At 35.6% G+C, this 20,292-nt stretch overlaps 1 protein-coding gene across 2 annotated transcripts in view; it reads left to right on the top strand.

Moving 5' to 3' along the window:
- Window positions 1-20,292, top strand: part of LOC111051975 (gamma-aminobutyric acid type B receptor subunit 2) — a 186,640-nt gene that overhangs the window by 76,032 nt on the left and 90,316 nt on the right. For both annotated transcript variants that reach the window (XM_039428014.1, XM_039428013.1), the window contains one exon: window positions 4,188-4,633. In XM_039428014.1, coding sequence (XP_039283948.1) covers window positions 4,235-4,633 — 399 coding nt within the window. In that variant the 5' untranslated portion in view covers window positions 4,188-4,234. The remainder of the gene's footprint in view (window positions 1-4,187; window positions 4,634-20,292) is intronic.

The following is a 20,292-nucleotide window of genomic DNA, read 5'->3' as shown; positions in this document are numbered from 1 at the left end:
GTAAGCAAAGAGAGAATTAGAAGAACAATACAATACAGTACACATGACACAAAAAATAAAACTTAAACTCAGAGAGAGAAAATTAATCTGGGAGTATAGCCCTACTAATAATAAATTCAGAGGAACTGAGGAAGACAGTATTATGTACATCAAATTAAAATATTTTAGGTATGATATCTTCTGTCTTTATCCAGCTTTCAATTTTTAATTTAAGTGCTTTTGTAGGTTTTCCTGCAATGAAATGTTCTGGCATAAAATTAATAAGCTTTTTTGTTGTATAGTTGAATTGTCTTCTGCATATAGTTAGATCAGTTCGAGGAACAAAGCATCTATTTACTGATCTAAAACTATAATTAGTTGAATGCGGTGTAAAAAGATGTATATGATTGCTGATATATTTAACAAGATTTCTGATATACAGTTGCCTAACTGACAGAACTCCGAACTCCATAAAAAGTTGCTGGCTAGGGTACCTTCTATGCACTCCTAGTGCTGCCTTGAGGATACTCTTTTGAATAATATTTAGTTTATTAAAATGAGCATTAAAAGCACCACCCCAGACCCTAATTCCATACTGAAAAACTGATTGGGCGTATGCAAGATAGACCATTTTACTTAAGATTTCTCTTTTAGTAAGCTCAATTTATAGAATTTATGAATCATGAATTTCATCCTGCTACACATCTTATCTATATGCTTATTCCATCTTAGATTTGGGTCCAAAGTGACACCTAAATACTTTGTTTCAGTTACCCTCTCTAACACAGGACATGAACAACTCATATCATCATTGTTGGGGTCATTTAAGCAAGTCCTTTTATGTACTCTAACTGCATTTACATTATCTATTTTGTTAGTTGGCTGTGTACTCGAGTTCGGAGAAAATGTCATATAAACACTTTTTTTATAATTCAATGTCAAAACATTCTTCACAAGCCAAGACCTCACCCTGCAAAGTCCACTGTTAGCAAGAGATATAACACTGTCCCACGAGGATCCAGTAAAAGCTAATACAGTGTCATCCGCGTAAGACAATATCCTACACCCCTGAATAGGAAGACTCATTAAATCGTCTATGTAAGCTAGAAATAGAATCGGGGATAATACTGTTCCTTGAGGTAGGCCAAATTCTGACAAAGCTATTTTACTCTCCCTTCCATTCAAATTAATCACTTGTGTTCTGTTTTCCAAATAACTAGCAAACAGTCTTAATACTGGACCACGAAAGCCATTTCCTTCAAGTTTCTCAAGTTTCCTTCAAGTTTCTCAAGCAAGAAAACAATAATATTGTGTTCTCCTCTCTGTGATTCAGAATAGATGAACATTATAGGCACATGCTAATATTTATTAAAATTCAGGAAAAGGATAGCTCTGGGCCACGTCTGATGTTCTATGATTCTATCCTATACATATAATATCCATTATGATCTGTAATTGCCTACACTATATCATCATCAAGAGCTAATCTATTACAAATTAATGATTTTTCGAATTTTCATTTTTTGAAATGTAGCCTTTTTTCCACACAGAAATACATCATTTTACGTTTTTTCAACAATACATATATTCGATAACTCACATTTGAAGAAAAATGTAATGTAAATGGAATAACTTTTGTCCTCTAATCTTTTATTGACGATGTTCGAGTATGACAGCACTTCTGAAACACGATACTAGCTCAATAAGTTTTTGAATGAATTGATTGTTCAAGTTTGTTGGTTGACAAAGTTTTTCAGATAGGGGAACTGTGTTATTCGAAACGAGACGCAGTGCGCTGTACATCACAGCTCTTCGCACTTTCCATGATATGCATGTTTAATATGTGATAAAAGGTCGAGAGGAAAGTTCCACAGGTCCATTTGAAACTCGCTCCACCTTCTATGTAGACAGAGCCTTTTTCAAACGTTCAACGTCAACTTTTGCTCTCAACACCTTTTTACAGGTGTCACAAATTACAAAGTAACAAACTTTGTGATGGAATATTAAAAACCTGAAAAATCCAGTCACTTCAAAATAAGAAATAATTTATTCACATAAAAATCCTTCTGAAGGTACAGTCATGTTTTCAAGACTATAGAATCGAATTAAAGTTCGCAGAGATTTCTAAATTCTCACTGTTGTCAAAAAATGAGTGATGAATTCCCATAAGTGATCATCAATAATTCATAGTTATTAAACGAACAAATGCTCCAATGTCAATTATTACAATAAGTGCTTTTCTAACAATTATTATTAGCAATGAAGAAATTTTAAAATATTTGAATTGCTTTTTCAAAAAATCTCATTCTTCCAAATAGAACTCGATTTTATGGATCTACTTTGAATGGAAAATTATCTATTCTTTACCTATCTTTTCAAGAGTATAGGATCGAATTAAAGTTCGCAGAGATTTCTAAAATTCTGCTGTGATACTAATTAAGTGTAAATGAAGTTGCTACTCCCAACAACGCCACTCAACGTCGAGAATGAAGAGTGTTCTTGTGTATACGATATAATATGCTGACTTATTCGAGAGCATTCTTGAACTCTTACACTTTACTCTCCATCATGTTTCAGAAACTGGATCACAGAGATTCCATGATTGAAACCTTTTTTTGTCGTGAAAATGGGGTGATAGTCCAATTTAATTAGAACATTGTCCATCCTCAATTCGTAATAATTTCTCCCCAGTTTCGAGATTAAATTAATTGGTTGTCCTGTTATTTTGAATCACTTTCGAAATGTTGTCAAATCTAATTTGCAAATTAGATTTGTCACGTCATATGTATATTTTTTCATACGGTTATGATTTCCAGCCTTATTTCCAGACGCACCTCCCATGATTTTCCGATACTTAAATTGATTACTTCCAACTCTCATTTCATCAAGAATAATATAAAATCTCCAAGAATATAGATGAACATATAACTCTGCTGAGAACATCTGATTGGAAAAATAACAGAACGAATCTTGATATTATTCACCTGTTTTACCATAGAAGGATAGTCTTGAATAAATTTTACTCACACCGCATGGAATTTGCCAAGTTCCCCCTTTCACTCGCGCTCTTTCATTGAGTAATCCTACGAATATCAAACAGATAGAAGTTGTTTTATGTAATAATTAGTATTTCTATCTGGTTTCTATCACAGTTGGCTAAATTCATCTGAATGAATGACTTTTAGAATGTTCCTCCATTGAATTATATTTTTTATACTTCAATTCAGAACTTGAGTCTTTTTCAAATTGGAAAGTATCATCCAACTGATTGATATTTATAAATTTCTGAGACCGTCTTTCCCTTGTTTTCTCAACATCTCTCTTGTTGAGAAATGTTAATTGGAACAAATGTATAATTTGAAACAAATCTTACAAGCTTTGAATGAATTCTACAAACCATGGCATATCACCATCACAGTATACATACAGTACGGAAACTTGGCTAGTACCCTGACGCTAAAATCCGCCATCTTGTTAGGAAGCGCCGCATTGTAATAGTATTGATGGTAGGTTCGGATCACTTCAATGATCCGGATCAATTGATCTCGTTCACTGCTACGAGCCAATCAGAAGACCAGGATTGGAACTTCCCAAGGTCACGTGACGTGTTTAGTATTGGGGTCAGGTAAAAAGCATTGGTTAGATAGGCGATTTATTACAAGTTTCCATTCTGTACTTATTCTGTGTCACCATAACGGTAACATAATGGTCCTTTACCATAGCATATTACCATAAATGATACAGCATCACAAGACAATATGATACAGTATCATCTCAACTTGATACACAACACCATCCTCTTGTTTTCTCAACATCTCTCTTATTGTTTGATTGTTTGTAATGATGGGATTTCACAGTCATTCTGCCGGTTTGTGTTGTGTCAATGTGCTCTTTCCATCTACTTTTCGGATTTTCCAATTTCCATATTCAGTGATTGAACCTTGACCTCCTCTGTTGTGTCTTCATTTCGGAACAGATCCAATCTAATACATTCCTATTTCAGACCAATAAAACAATTCCTATTATTATACAATAAAACAATTCTATAGAACAAAATCGTAGAAGCTTTCTCAGTCCATAGGTAACAAGGCAGTGTGTCGTGTTTTGAGTGGATCAGGCGAGTTGGAGGTTTCTCAAGATTATTTGAGTGCTCTATTATAACGATTCCAAATTGATAATTTATGAATTGTATCTTGTGTGTGTTGCAGGAGCGAGAAATGACAGTAACGGTACGGGAGCCAGACAAAGATGAGGAATGAGGTGTTGGCGGTTGCCGCTGTTGATCCTCTTCCTGCATCCCATTGTCGTGCACCCCCTCTCCTTCACCACCACACCACCCTCTGACGAGTTCACGTTCGAGCGACACCTGTCGCAGTGTGCGTGCGACTTTGCGTCGAGTGCCGCGAGGCAACAGGAAGTGTCGCCGGGTGACTCATTCGAACGCGACAAGCAGTCGTCGGAGCGCATCTACCGCGGCAAGCGTGTAGACGCCGGTCGCGTCACCATCCTCGGCCTCTTTGAGTTGACCGACGCGTCGGGACGCCGACCTGAGGGGCGCAGCGAGTTGCAGGCTGCCAACCTGGCTGTGCAGCATGTCAACCAGCGTCGCGTGCTCGGCAACCTCACTCTTGGAATCATCACCAATGACACCAAGGTCAGTAACACTTTCAATTTATTCAAAGTAATCATCAATAACCAATATCAAATTATTATTTTGTAATTTGATTGTTTGTAGAGCTGTTAGGCAATGCATTTTCGATTTGCTGTTAGAATAGATCATTGTAACCATGAATTCACTGCTGTGCATATAAGTCCAATTCACTGGCTCATCAAAAGCTAACTATCATTTTTGAAGTGCAATTAAGTAGTTGAGGCATTTAATGTTTTATTTGAAGCAAGGATATATCATCAAGACTGATATAAATGACCTCGGCTTTAAAGTTAAAAGTGACTTGCATTCTTGATCCTTCCATGATTTATTTTCTTCTATGAATGATTTTTTTCCATTTTTATATCAAGTTGACAAAGGTTGATGAGCTAAATAATATATTTCAATGCTGTGAATAAATCCCATTAGTTGTCTTATCCAAAGCCTCCTTTTTTCATTTGCTTTAAACGCTTGAGAGAATGTGATGATGCGCAAGGCTCAATTGACGAGAAATGATTGCTTTGCTCTGCGTAAGGAGGATGAATGAATTGTTAATTGTTTCATGGAGAGCAAAGTCTATGAGCTAATATGACCCAGCTATAGTTGAATGAATCTATGACTTTACTCAGTTCAAAGAGACAGAACAAGAAAACTAAAGTTACGGAGATAGGAATGCTGAGATGAATCAACGTTGTTGGAAGAAGCTAAATCGATAAGAGGCACAGTAAAAGTTAGTAAGTATTAAGTAAGTTGAGACAATGTGGAGGAGGGCTGAACATGTCAAGATTGGAGATTTGGGAAGTACGAAGAGCATTTATGTTTGGGAGAGAGAGAAAAATAATGACCGTTGATTAGGTGGGGAGAAATTGATAGATTTGTGAGAGAGAGGAGACATCGAACACCGGTACATACTGAAGAGAAAAAGATTAATCGACAAGAATGCCTACTCTATTTAAGTAAAGCATTGTTGTAGATAAAGATGGAAAAGGATTATCCCATTATTTTTATACATTTCCTGGTGACTCCACATTCCATAATTCAACATCTGATTTGTGGAAGGCTTTAGAAAATAGAATAAAGATTGAAACTGGTTTAAGAATGAGATTAATAATACATTATTACGAGAGTATGAAGAAATGTTGAATGCTAATCTTGAACAGTGCATGCTACTCCATTCCAAATGCAAAAGTGAATCTAATCTTTCTCTATCAGTCGAAATTCCAATTTTAGCAGTTCTCTGATAAATGGAATCACGTCCAATTCATCTCATCGAATCGTTTGAGCATTTGAAGCATGTGCACGTCTCTTCTGATTCCAGTCTTGTGAAGGCGTGTATAATTGCACATTCACTCCAATTAGAATCAAGTATAAGTATTCCACATTCAAATTAAATCCACGTCTATAATCTGGCAACACAGATACTGGAAAATGGATCCAAATTGCCGTGTCGTTCGCAACTTAATCATCCAGAGAAGTGAACCAATTTACGTCCAATAGGAGAATGGAGCTTGGCATCCTGAATTTGAACTTACATTGGGAAAGAGAACTGAGAGATTCTACGAATGAATAAGAAAGATAGAATAATGATGAGGTGATAGGAAGATATGTATTCGGAGAGGACCCAATTCACCAAGTCTAGAATAACTCATGTGTAAAGATGTTGAAGTGCTTGAGTACAGAATTATTGTTTATTGTGAAGTCAGAATGAGATTCAAGTGATACCAATCAGATCGGTACCTAATATGAGCCTATCATGCTTTTTTGAGGAAAAGGAACAGATAGAATCGAATAATATTACATTCTGGTTGTTGGCAACTTTTTCAACCACGCAAAGAAAATTATCACTAGAAACAAAAACAAGAAAAATGGAAGTTAGCAAATCAGATCATCTCTAGCAATAATTCAGATTAAACCCAGATCAGTAGTTTAGTGCGGGAAAACGTAATAATATTGTTCGTAATTCAATTTGAAGAGAACTGAAGTGAAAAAATGGAAATTCTTCTATCATTTTATTAAATGGTGTTTTGATACCATGATCGTGACAATCTCTAATATATGGTTGAATGGTTAAAGCTGTCTCACTCTCGCGACCTGTGTCTCGCATTCATACTGCGTCAATTTGTACAAGGTTACATCATGATGAAAATAAGTTTTTCAATCATGAGGAGGAAAGGAAAACCCTGAATTCTGCCCTGGGGCCACAAGAGGTTTCTCAGCGGCCCTGAAAATGACATGTTCAAATGAAGGGAATTGACTGTCAAACAAGTGAATTGAATCATGATCATCATTTCAAGTGATATCACAGTCATTTCAAATTTATATAATACAATCAGTCCAATGTACAAAATTGTTTCACAGTTTTCATCCATAGAATGTACAAAATTCAAAACGTTATGAGTAATTTGTTCCAAAGATCAAAGTGACATTGTTTTACAAAATGTACAGCAATTCTGTCATTCATGTGATTGAAATCAATAACAATGATAGGTGCTCAATCACTGGATCATTGGCTAAATGCTGCTACTTGCAGGCATTGTATTGCACTTTGGCCAGGACAATATGGTGGCTATGACAGGGATGCCATTGTGACATGTTAGCAAACGCTTCGGCTAGAAGTGATTAGTGAGCTTGTTGAAGGCCCTTTGTTCCCTCCTCAATGGGGATCACTGGGCCAATTGAAAATGATGATAATGCTCGCAGTTTGACATTTAGAGGGCCTTTGATGTCATAAAATAATGTCTGCCTCGTTGTAATTGTTGAACTCTCCTACAACGTCCAAAGTTTTTTTTGTAATTTTTTTGGTCTATAGTAGATAGATCTACTAGATGAGACTACTTTTGATGCCTATTATTATCAAAGTACCTCGGGGATTTCTTCAAACATGGAGTAACAAGTAACATCTAATTTATGTCACGCTGGGCGTTTTAAAAATCATTTGACTTCCACCTCCACAAGTGGTATAAAACATTCACTTTCGACAAAAGTTAATCACTCTCCAATTCCATTCTTCTCAAGGAAGGTCTTTCCTTCGCGGTGAGTCGCATTAGTGATGGATTGAATTCTATCAAAAATTACTATTGAACTACTATCGGTAGAATAAAAAATATTATACAATTTTGAACTCATTGACCCACGAACAGGCCTAATGGGAATGTGTGGGCAATAATTATTATTTCATTATTAGGGTTTGAAAATTTTACTATGCAGTGCAATTGTACTCAGATTTTAGGCTAAACTATAATAGTCTTAAGCACTTTATTTATAACACTATTTATACCAATCTTACATCTAAGATGTAATACTATTATAATTATAATATAATTATTGTATCACTCCTTTTGTCTTGATGTCTTAAGTTTTATTTCTAATTGTTATTACGTTGTGCTGCATACATTTTGTGCCATTTAGAAATATTATAATTATGTATTAAATTTGGTGAAATAAACTCAATACAATTCAATTCAATTGATATCATAAAAACAAGAAAGTGCTTAAAGAGGAAAAGTAATTGTTTTATACCATAGAATGAATCATTTCTTTTCATGAACAATTTATTTAAAAGTAACCTTATTGAGAAACATGTTCATTTTTAACATGGTACTATTATTATATTCTTCAAATAGGATTTCTGTAGAGAAATATTGATAAAGTTCATTGATTAGATAGTAAATGGTGAATTCATAATAAAAATACAATAAGTTGTTATTGGTTAGAAGTTAATTTTTTCTATCACAGAATCACATTTTGACACATTCTGCTTGAGGTACTGATTTGCAAGATTCTTCAACACATTTCATCTTTTCATATAAGCTACTAGGTGACCCACATTCCAATAGGAACCAATCTAGCCAGTGGACCATTAGCTCCTCTAACCTTCTCCATTGCCCTTCTTTGTTGAAGTAACTTGTACCTGAGTTCCTCTAAACTCAAATTGAGTCAGTTCTTGATTCAGTATCGGATTTGTATGTTTGCTTCCAGTGGCTCCTGATGGGCCGCCGTTGTCGTCATTCCTTTCAAGTATTAAAAAAGCTCCCCGAAAAAGGACACTGCTGGAAAAAAATTTTATGTGGTATAAAATAGGATATATTATTGAGAAATGATGTATGATTGAGATGAGAGTTGTGGAAAAGAATGTAATTAGCTTCTAACTAGGAGTTGGTAGTTATTCACTGACAGAGAAAGCTGATTGTTTTTAAGTTTGCCACTCAGGAATAACATACAACAAAGTATGAGAATTATGTTATAGCTTCCAAAACGGTAAGTTATTCATATACTGTATATAAATCACTTGATAAAACAAAATAAATCTTATAGCACCCTTTATTCTTTAAAAAACTTCAAAATAAAGTTTGCTTTTAAAGTTTTTTTAAAGAATAAAGGGTGCTATAAGATTTATTTTGTTTTATTTATTTAAAAGCAGCCCATGTCAATAAGTGTTTCATAAATCACTTACTATACTCCATTAGATAGAAATCAGAGTGTGAAAATTGTAGTAGAAACGTATGACCACTTTCCCATTTGAAAAATGAAGTTGGAAGTAGAATGGTGCATACAAGATGTTGGACCAAAATTTTGAAGACAAGATTTTTCAATTTGAATAGGATGTCCAATGAAACTTTTCTCGAGTTATCCTTGTGGAATGAATTGAGAGATGTTTCCATGATTCTCAGCAATTCTGTATAATATACCAAACTATATTATGAGCTATATGATTTTGATTCAAAATATGAGTTAGAAGCGAGGAGCTATAATATTAATTCAGAAATATCAGTGCTTGTTTATAAACATGAAACTCACGAATTGCTTAATCCATGATTATAGAAACTTTACAACTGGATTGTCATGTGATAAAATAAACTTTCTCAACCTCACAAGTTGAAGGTTTCCGGAATTTTATTCTCTGTAAAAATTCCTACTCCACTCAGTAAACAAAATGTGAACGGGTCTTGATTGGATAGGAGCGCTGAGAAATTAATGATCTTCTACGTCAATTATGAGTCTCATCTCATTTTTAATTTCCTTCTCTCCATCCTTCATACTCCACCCACTTCCTTCCTTTCCCATTTACGACTCTCCTCGTCTTCGTTTTTGACGAAAAACATTTCCCCAGTACAGATTACGATAGCAAACATCAACGTAGCTACTCTGACAACTTTCTTTGAACATGAATTTTCTAATGATGTTTGTTCAACACTTACTTTTTCATCTTCAATTTTTGGAACTGGGAAAGAGAATCTTGGTGATTTCCTAGATTTTTGTGAATATATTTCCATCTCAGAAATTACAGAGTCCTCACAAGATTGAAAGCTTGAAAGTCCTAATAGTGAATGATTTATTAATCATCACGAAGCTCTCTCGTGGATTAAAGCCTTTTTAATCAATAATTCAAGTCTGGAAGCAGTTGTGTTTCATACTCGAGATATGGAGATTGAAAGCTCATGGTTTCTCTTGAATTCCAAACATTGGCATCAACCGATGCTTTCTGAATTGTGTTTTTTGATTCATGTAGTCTGTATACGCTTATGTTCATCGTAGAAAATGAGTGGCCCAGAAAAATCAGAATGAATGCTTTATCAATTACAATACAAACTTCCGTTATAATTCTATTATTGGGTGTAACAAACGACTGGTTTAGAAGAAATGTATCAACAGGTCCGAATTAATTAATACTTATGATGAACTCAGCGATTTAGGACTAAACATCTTTAGGCGTAACTAATCAATGACTTTTCAATGCTCTAATAGGTCGGAAATTCAACAGACTGAGAATTTATTCCAGAGTGAGCCATCCACACAGTAAGCGACGGGATATTAGTCTATTAGTTTTGAGATAATTTTCCGACAAGTCTATGAATATACGATTTGGAATACCTCAAGGGTCGGTACTTTCCTGTATTCTATTCCTGGTATTTGTGAATAATCTGTTTATGGCAAGACAAAAGTTGACATAATATCGTTTGCAGATGATACTGTCATATTTTATGAAAGAGACAACAACGCTATTCTCAAAGAAAATATGCAAACCAATCTCGGGCACATACATTGGTGGTTTAGTAAAAATAGGCTATTGCTGAATGCTAAAAAGTCAAATTTTAAACGTAATTGGATAAGCGTTAGTGAGTTCTCACTTTTGACTTACTGAGGGCCAAAGTCGTTGTCCGTCTGTATGTTGTCACGTGGTAAATTAATACCACCAAATATTTTAAAATGAACCAATGAAATATAATAGAACTATAAAATTGGAAAGAAGGTTAGACCTAGTCAAAGGATAAATCAACTTAAATCAAGTATTATTAGCGATTAGGAGTAATAGCATTATCAACAATGATAAGAAAACATGTATAATTGTGATTTAATAATTATGAGAACCCATTGGTAAGATCAAAAAATTATAAAGCGGCTTACTTATTATTGGCGGATTATAAAAAATAAAATGCATGAGCATTGAGGTTAGAGTTATTTGTTTACATTTTGAAAAGAATTAGTCGATCTTGGATAAATCGATAATTATTAGAATCAATACTGAGCGAACCAGCTGATTATTCGATCAACCCATATGGCAGGTTGAATTATATAAAATTTACTCATAAAGGATATATTATGTATACTAATGAAGTCGATGTGTAGAAATACGAACACCCATTATTTTTGTATAAATATTTATTATAATCTAGAAAAGCATGATAAATCAAGAGTATACAAAACTCATATAAAAACTAAATGTATTAACATCGCATGTTAGGATTTATTTATGAAATAAATTTAAGATAAACACTCCATACATTTGTATAAAAATTCTTTTTTATTTAATTTTTTCCATTATAAAGCCGAGGAAGCCCTGATTCCCAAGGCAACCAATTGTATTGAGTCTATTAAATTGAAGGCCAATCAGAGAGTAGCTTACAGAATTATTCGTAGAAGAGACAAATTTTTCTAAAAACCTCCTTCTTCTGACTTAAGATCCCGACCTGAGAGGATGCACATGGAGTTTAGGGTTCTTTCTTCTTCCTTTTAAAATTTTAAAACTAGTAAGCCAAACCCTTTTTTAATGTAAAGTATTTGTGTTAAATGTCAATTATCTGTGAACTCAGTGCTGTCAAGGAGTTCGTAATTTGTAAAGATTCCCATAAAAATAGCTTTAATTCGAAAGAAACTTATAAAAATCTGGATCACGCGTTAGCCCAGCAGTGATGAAAAAGAGCCTACCTAATTAATTATTGGAAATAATTAATTCAATCCACGAGACCATCTAGAACTTCAATTCAGTGAGTGATAATTCAAACGAGCTCGTTTTTTCTACGTTCAGTGGGGTAATTAATAAAAAAGCGCTATTCCAATTAATTTGAATTAAAATAAGAAGTCACCACGTGTTGAATAATATCACATAGTCCATAAGAACATTTATAAATTTATTTAATATATGTAGGAAGCTTACTTCCATGCACAGCCCGAATTCATATAAATCCCTGAGATCTCATGTTTGAATATTAATTTATTAATTATAATCTTGTTAATTGAACAAAGTATATCATATCAAACTTATAGACCGAACAGGTTTTTATTTGCAGAATTTTGTATTGATTGGAAGTATAAGTATCAGTATTAAATAAAATATATTTATGAATTTGAAACTCATTATTGTGAGTATTAGCAAAGCTGTGATTATAATTCAAGAGTGGCCAATACATAGCATGTAGGCTCCATCCTTAAGATAGAAATAACCGAAATGATTGTTATACAGTAGGTTAGGTGCGCAAAGCATAGATTTGTTGCATAATTCGAAACTCTTTTTTGAACTCCTTAAAATTATTCCAATTGAAAATATTTGTTTTTGATTTCCTATTGTTAGAGGAGTAGAAACTATTGTAGATTGTTTATTATTTTAAGCGGTCCACGACATGGGGTTTCACGATCTCGGCGTACTGTCCGACACTCCACGAGCTGGGCGACATTTTGATTCTGACGTCACGGACGATCTATTGGACCACGGCTGTACAATGGCACAACCATCTAATTTTGCCGAATGCTGTTGAACTACCAGAGTTTGTTACTCCCAATTGGAAAGTTCGCCAAATCGAGGTAATACATCTCCAATTTTTCTACCAAACTGGAACAATCGGCGAATAGTGGGGGAAGTTATTCGTTTATCCTTGTCAGGTTGGGAATATAATAGTTTGTTCTCGATAATGAATTATTGTATTCCTTTCACTGTCCGTGTTGAGTCGGAAATGATCGAGCAGTGTATTTGAGGAACACTTGACCGCAACACTACTGGGGTGATGTTAGATGAACGAATTGGACTGCAACCTAATCACTAGTTCACTGATTTGTATTTGAATCTTAGGTAATCCAAGTATCCCTTGAATAATAATTTCTTTTTCTTTTATTTTTTGAACTTGCATTAATTCTTTTATTGGATATTGAGTAATACTTGCGTGGACTTGCTTATAATCTGTTTTGGATTATTTTCCTTGTATTCAAGATCAATGTTGATCTTTTGGGGATTTCAGTTACGTATTGGGTATCCTTGGATCTCCTAGATTCTTTCTTTTGAGATTGTCATTTTCAGGTTGGAAAATTATTAAGTAGTGGTCAAGACTGTTGAAAATCATGTATTGTCTTGTTCATAATTATTTTTTTAATATATTGGTAATTTATCCACCAAATGAGCGTCAGTGTATTTTAGATTGATTAGACCCCTTTCCCTAGGTTAGAAGTGGTCGGGCTGGATTCTTTAAAGTGATGAATCAATAACACTGTTCACACAAACATTTCTTAAGTGTGACAGATTATTTAAGTGAATTATAGATATATCGAATATTTTATGCATATCTTTTTTTTATGGGAATATATTTGTGTTTTATGTCAGCATACAAACTTATAGAATTTTTTATTATATCCTAACTCATCTTGTGTTATATAGTTTGAGCTGTTTTAGTACCAACAAATATTTGGCAGCACTTAAAATTATTGAATCAAGTAATATTAATCTTATTCAGAGCACTCAATATTTATCATCCTTTGATGATATCATCTCATCTACCAGAACAAGTACATTAAGAAATTATATAATAAGGTTCCAGTTATATCATATAAGGATCCAGAGAGCTTCAAGAACTGGCGTTGTAAGTTCTAAGGAATTTTGAAAGGGTATATTGGTGAATACTTGTATTCTCGATGAGCGTTTTAAGAATCAACTAGGAACAACTATAGTTGGTCCTGATTATTCTCTAGTGGTACATGGTTACTGATAATCAGTCATCAAATATTCTTTTACTTTCCTTATTGGTATTCTTCAAGAATTTCATAGAAGCAGCGGTAAGAGTTATCAATCACTGGTCCTTGAACCTTATGGTGATTATTTGTATTTATAAAATTCATGATCCTACCACTGAGCTAGAGCTGAGGTTTGAACCCAGTAATTTTGCAAGCCAGACAGCCTTAATTTTTTTGTGAATTTATTCGCAAAAGAGGGAATTTAGAGACTGCTCTTATAAATATCAGAAACATAGTATTATCTGTGAAGGATTTACAATTCACAACTTCACACAATGGCACCCAACCAGTGGAGCGTGATGAAAAGCTTACCTACTCAATCTTACTATCAATGATTAATGAAATTATTGATAAAACTGAAAACTGCAAGAAGTATAATCTGAAGTTGATTCGACAAGATATATCTGATGATCTATTGTAAGTTTCTGGCTAAAATAATTGAGTTGCTCTTCAAATTAAAATTTTTCAAGCTGCATAAATACAGACAAACTATATCACACGAGTCTGATAACATAATTCTCATAATAGAGGAAAAATTGGATGGAAATTTCCATAAAAGTTATAGTAAGATTTTGATTTTGATTTTTGAATCTAGACATTGTATGCTGACCAGGGCTATAGGTTATTTGAGGCATCACAATACTGTTGTTAGTAAGGAAGATAAGACCCTAACTAAAATTTTAAGAACTATATTAGTGTAATTTATAAGCCATACCTGTCTATTGATGTTTGTTCCATAATATATGTACATGACACTTGAAACTTTTAACACCACACAATTTTATCAAGAATAGGCACTATCACTGAATTCATTTTGATATTTCTGAAATTTGGCAACACACTTGGCACTTTATTCGAAGTAATCCATAATAACGTCACCATGAACCAGTCGCCAGCTAACTCGCAAATTTCCTACTTCAGCGACCACCCCCAAAATTATGTAGCTATGACACCGGCCACTCAACAACCTCAGGACAATGCAGCGGAGACTCCACGAGAGAGAGAGAGGGAGGCAGCATATGCTCCATCAATTTCGACCCACAAAACTTGGCCCAATTGTCTTCTACGAAGATCGATAACGTCGTCGATGCGATTAATTCCGATGAGAGTCTTGGCTGAGGGAGATGAGGGAGTGAGGGCGTCCAACTCGGTGCCGGCGTCTCCGCAGATCGCTCCAAGCGTCGCCGAGGGAACAGAGAGTGCCGCCACCCAATCGCCATCTGACATGACCAGTCAACCACCACCCGCCGCCACCAACCTGGAAAAACACAATATTACCTTAGACTCTTCAGTTGGCTGTGTTACAAATCACCTAAATGAATGATTCCTCGAGTGAGTTTAAACTCATGATCAACCAAGCCATGGCAGAGTGGATGAAAGAGATAAAAGCAAGCCAGGATAAAGGGGAAGAAAATACCAAAATCATACAAAAAGATGTCAAAGCTGTACAAGGAAGTGTGGATAAAATGGAAGAGAAAGTTGAGGGAAAATTCTCTGAATTCAAGGAGGAAATGAAAAACATGATAGACATTAAAATAGATACGCAATCTACAATCATCAAAAAATTAGAAACCCGTATAGATGATGTCACCTGTCAGATAAACGAACGGTTGGATGACGTACCAAAGGAAGTTGAAAAACAGGTGGACGTATTGGGTAAGGAGCTAGGCACCACTATCATGGGAACTGTTATGGAACAGGTGTTAGAAAATAAGGGCGAGATAGAGTCAAAAGTGGAGGAAAATAATAATAAAATAGCGAAAATAGTCAAGGAGCAGAGTAACGTGCAGACAGGCATAGCAAATTTAGCGGAAGAGGGGGCAAAATCACGTGAGAGATACGGCATGTTGGAGAATGCTATAGGCGGACAGCAATTGAAGCTAACCGGATTGTATGATGAAAATGAATGCAAATAAGAAAATTATGAATGATAAATGGATCGCAAATGAAGAACAAGTCTCCAGAATAGAGACACGTATGGAAAATATCCCCGGTCAGTCGAGTGCAGTATACACTGAATGAAGTAGTAAACGGCACTCAACTTTTTCAAAGTCTTGGAAAATTTGATAATTCCCATCGCCATATGCAACCCAGACCATTCATAGATCAAATAAAAGCTATTCAGGAATTGATACCCACCACTTGGTTAGTATGGCATTTCCAACTGTCCAGTCTACTACTCGGCGAGCCGCTGATGTTCTTCCAGAGCCGGATGCGAGATATCAATAGCCTGGAGGACTTCATCTCCCAATTCCTGCAGCAGTATTGGAGTAAACGTAAGCAGATGTACGCACTATCAGAGATTATATCATGCACATATGATAATAGAGGCAGACAGTCATATACTGAATTTGTGGCTAAGATGATGTGCAAAAATTCGCAACTAGACGAATCTTTGGCGGATGCATCACTAGCAAACATATTATCAAAAAAGCTTCCTTTCAATGTTCGTATGACACTAGCAGTATCATCGATTGCCAGTTGTAAAGAATTAATGGAACATTTGCACTGTATCCAATCCGTTACTTCTGAATCCAGCCAGGTAAACGATCGCACAGGAGACTCCAATCATTCTCTTCAGCATAATAACAAAAGCTTCAGAAAAAATTATAATGGTGAGAATCAAATGTCAAATGCCGGAGCAAACACCCGATATCAAAAACACCCCGAAAATATTAGCAGAGGTCAATCATTTGAAAATAATTCTAGAAATAGATCTCAATATTACAATAGTAAACAACAAGATAGAGGAGCATATTATGATGGCAGAGATCGCTTAAATGGGAATAATTACAAACGAGATGGAGATCGCAAGAATCAAGGTGAAACGCATCAAAATCATAACCGGACAAATACATCTTACACAGTAGCACATACAACAAAAGCAACCCAAAATCAACATGCAAATAACCCACCACCAAATCAAGAAATAAGCACTTCTAAAACTACATGACTATATGATACCCCCAAAGCAAAGGATGATTATTCATCTACCAAATTAGGGGAACGAGCCAAACCTCTCCACATAGACACCACTTTCCGGGACGATCAGCGTGAAACACTCTTAGAAAACCCTGACGATACCGATGTGACATCAGACGGCCAGCTACAAACTTATATCGAATGCAAGTTATATGAGACAAGACTACAAGCGCTGATTGACAGTGGTTCACAATGCTGTTTATTACAAGAGGATATGTTTTCGAACATCAAAGATAAACATGCAATAGCTACGCTACCCCTCACTAATGTATACATTTCCGGTATTAATCCTGGCAGAAGAATAAGAGTAACCACTCAATGTCTCTTAGAAGTGGAAAAAGAAGGAGTTATATTTGAATATACTTTCCTGGTGTTACCAGTCAAAGGTCCAGCAATGATAATAGGCGCTGACTTCCTACAATATTTTCGAACCTGTTTGAATTTCCGTACACTGAAATTCCATGCAAACCCCAAAACCACCACCACCGAAATTATTACACCTCTCAGTTTGAAAAGACATCCTGGAGAAAATCGGATAGTACAATTTGCATATCACATGGAAGGCGTTCCTAGGACTTGGGGTATGCATGAAATGGAAGAAACCATGAAGCATTTTGAAGTGTTGAGTTTAACGACAACAAATGACGGCGTGATCGATAAAGAGGTTTCCTCTGAAGAAATGTTTGAAAAATTATTGGATAGGATAAACTGTTATGCCGAATGGGATTTAGATACAAAAAACAGTGTCGCGAAAGTTTTCATTGAAAATAGAGATGTCTTCTCAGAACAGCCAGGACTAGCTAAAGATTTTGAATGCCGACTCAAAGTCAAACCTCATGAAGCCTATTACCGAAAATCTTATCCAATACCATTTACATACCGCCCGGCAGCTATAGCAGAGATAGACAGAATGTTAGAATTGGGGATTATTGAACCATCAAGCTCTCAATATAGCTTACCCATTGTTTGTGTTGCTAAGAAAGACGGCACCGTGAGATTATGTCTAGATGCACGAGCGCTTAACAGCATTCTGGAAGACGACCGTGAGAGCCCAGACCAGATAGAACAAGTACTTCAAACCTTTAGTGGGAAGAATGCATATTCTACAGTTGACCTAAGCGCAGGTTATTGGCAGATCCAGATAGCAGCAGAATCAAGAGATTATCTATCATTCTTATTCAACAGAAGAAATTACCGCTTCACTCGTCTAGCTTTTGGACTGAGGAACGCCATGGCCATATTTATTCGTTGCCTTCGTCAAGCCGTAGGAGAAGATGTCATGGATTTCTGTACACTCTACGTGGATGATGGAATTATTTCTTCAACAGATATTCAGGACCATTGTCAACACCTAGATATAGTATTTCGTCGCCTCATCAGATGTGGACTCAAATTAAAATTATCAAAATGCGAATTTTTTGCACAACAAGTCAAGTATTTGGGACATATCATCACCCCGGACGGCATCTCCCAAGATAGCAGTAAATTAGAAGCCATCAGTAAATTCCCTTCACCTGGTAACCGAAAGCAACTACAGAAATTCATTGGATTTCTTCAATTCTATTGACGTTTCAACAACCATATGTCACACTACACTGCCCAATTAAGTCACGTACTATCTACCAACAAAGCATGGAAGTGGACAGAAGCAGAAGAGAAGATACTTCGTGAATTAAAAGAAGCTTTCCTTGAAATAGTTGTATTAAGTCATCCCGATATGAGCCAGCCATTTTACATAAACGTAGACGCCTCAGATTATGCCATAGGAGCAGAAATATTTCAGAAAAGTGCCGAAGGAGACAAAGGAGTACTAGCTTTTTTCAGTAAAACACTAAATCCAGCACAAAGACGCTATTCGATTACAGAAAAAGAGTTATTAAGTATAGTAGAAGTCTGTAAAAAATACCGCACGCTACTGTTGGGAAATAAAATTTATATCAATACCGACCATAAAGCCCTCACATTTTTTAAAACAGCTAAATTAAACCACAACAGACTGTCAAGATGGTTTCTCGCTCTTCAAGAGTTTGACCTCGATCTCACACACTTACCAGGAAAACAAAATCAAACAGCCGATTTTCTATCCCGAGAACTAGATGCTACATACTGTAACGACACAAACCTGAAATGCTACGCAATGGAAATGGACGAAAGCATACCATATCCCGAAAATATCAAACCAAAAGTCCACAAGAATACACTAACACCCAGAAGGATTCAGGACGCGCAAAAAGAAGACCCCAAGCTATCCCAAATTCTAGAAGCATTGGAGGAAGGACCGTCTGAACCGCCAACTACCTGCGACAGTACACACGATACCGTGGATTCCTATTTCACTGCACCACACCACAAGGTTATAACTGGAGAATCATAATACCTAAGGAAATAGCGGAAGAAGTGATTAAGGAAACACATGAGAGAATTGGCCACTTTGGAGTAAGAAAAACGATATGTACACTAAAAGAAGCCTGTTATCTGAATGGTATGCACAAAAAGGTAGTCGAAGTGTTAAGAGCATGCGACTTATGTCAGAAAACAAAACATTTAAAATATCAAGTCAGGGGAGCAATGATACCTATATTGCCGACCGCCCCATTGGAGTTAGTATCAGCCGACATTTATGGTCCTCTACCCCTAGCACAACATGGAAAAAAATATATATTCGTGTTAACATGCACATTCTCCAAATACACCATGTTCTTTAACATCGGTAAGCTAACAGGAGAAGTCCTAGCAAATTGCATAGTGAACAAGTGGACGCCGCAAGTAGGAAAACCTAAGCGCATTCTATCAGATAATGCATCATATTTTTGTAGCAAACCATGGAAAAGAATACTTGACCTGGCTGATATAAAAGTATCTCGAACTTCCACATACTCTCCTAGCTCGAACCCCGTGGAGCGACGTATGGCAGAAATCTCACGATTCATGAGGGCATACTGCTCTGAAAAACATCAAAGTTGGGTTAGATATTTTACCATTCCTGGAAGAATGTTTCAACAATTGTATCAATGAAAATACAGGATATACACCAGTAGAGGTTATATTTGGAGAGAGAAATAAAATTTTTATTGAAAAGTTAATAGATTTCCCACCGTCGAATGCTTCAACTCATCCTAACCTAGACATCTGTCACATTGTGCAGCAGAGATTAGAAAGGTCAGCGACCTCACGAAAACATTATCATGATAATAAATCCAAACAGTTTAAATACAGTGTCGGAGATGAAATACTTTTTAAAAAGTCATAGGTTATCCAATGCGCTGGAAAAAACTACCAGAAAATTCTTTCATATTTATACTGGACCATACAAAATTGCAGCCGTAACTGAACGTAATACAGTTCAGTTGTATGAAGAAAGCCAACCAAATTTAACTTGGTGGGAAAATATTTCTAATCTCAAACCA

Source organism: Nilaparvata lugens, chromosome 5 (genome assembly GCF_014356525.2).
Source record: "Nilaparvata lugens isolate BPH chromosome 5, ASM1435652v1, whole genome shotgun sequence".
In the NCBI taxonomy this organism is placed as follows: Eukaryota; Metazoa; Arthropoda; class Insecta; order Hemiptera; family Delphacidae; genus Nilaparvata; species Nilaparvata lugens.
This window is presented reverse-complemented; position numbering and strand designations above follow the sequence as displayed.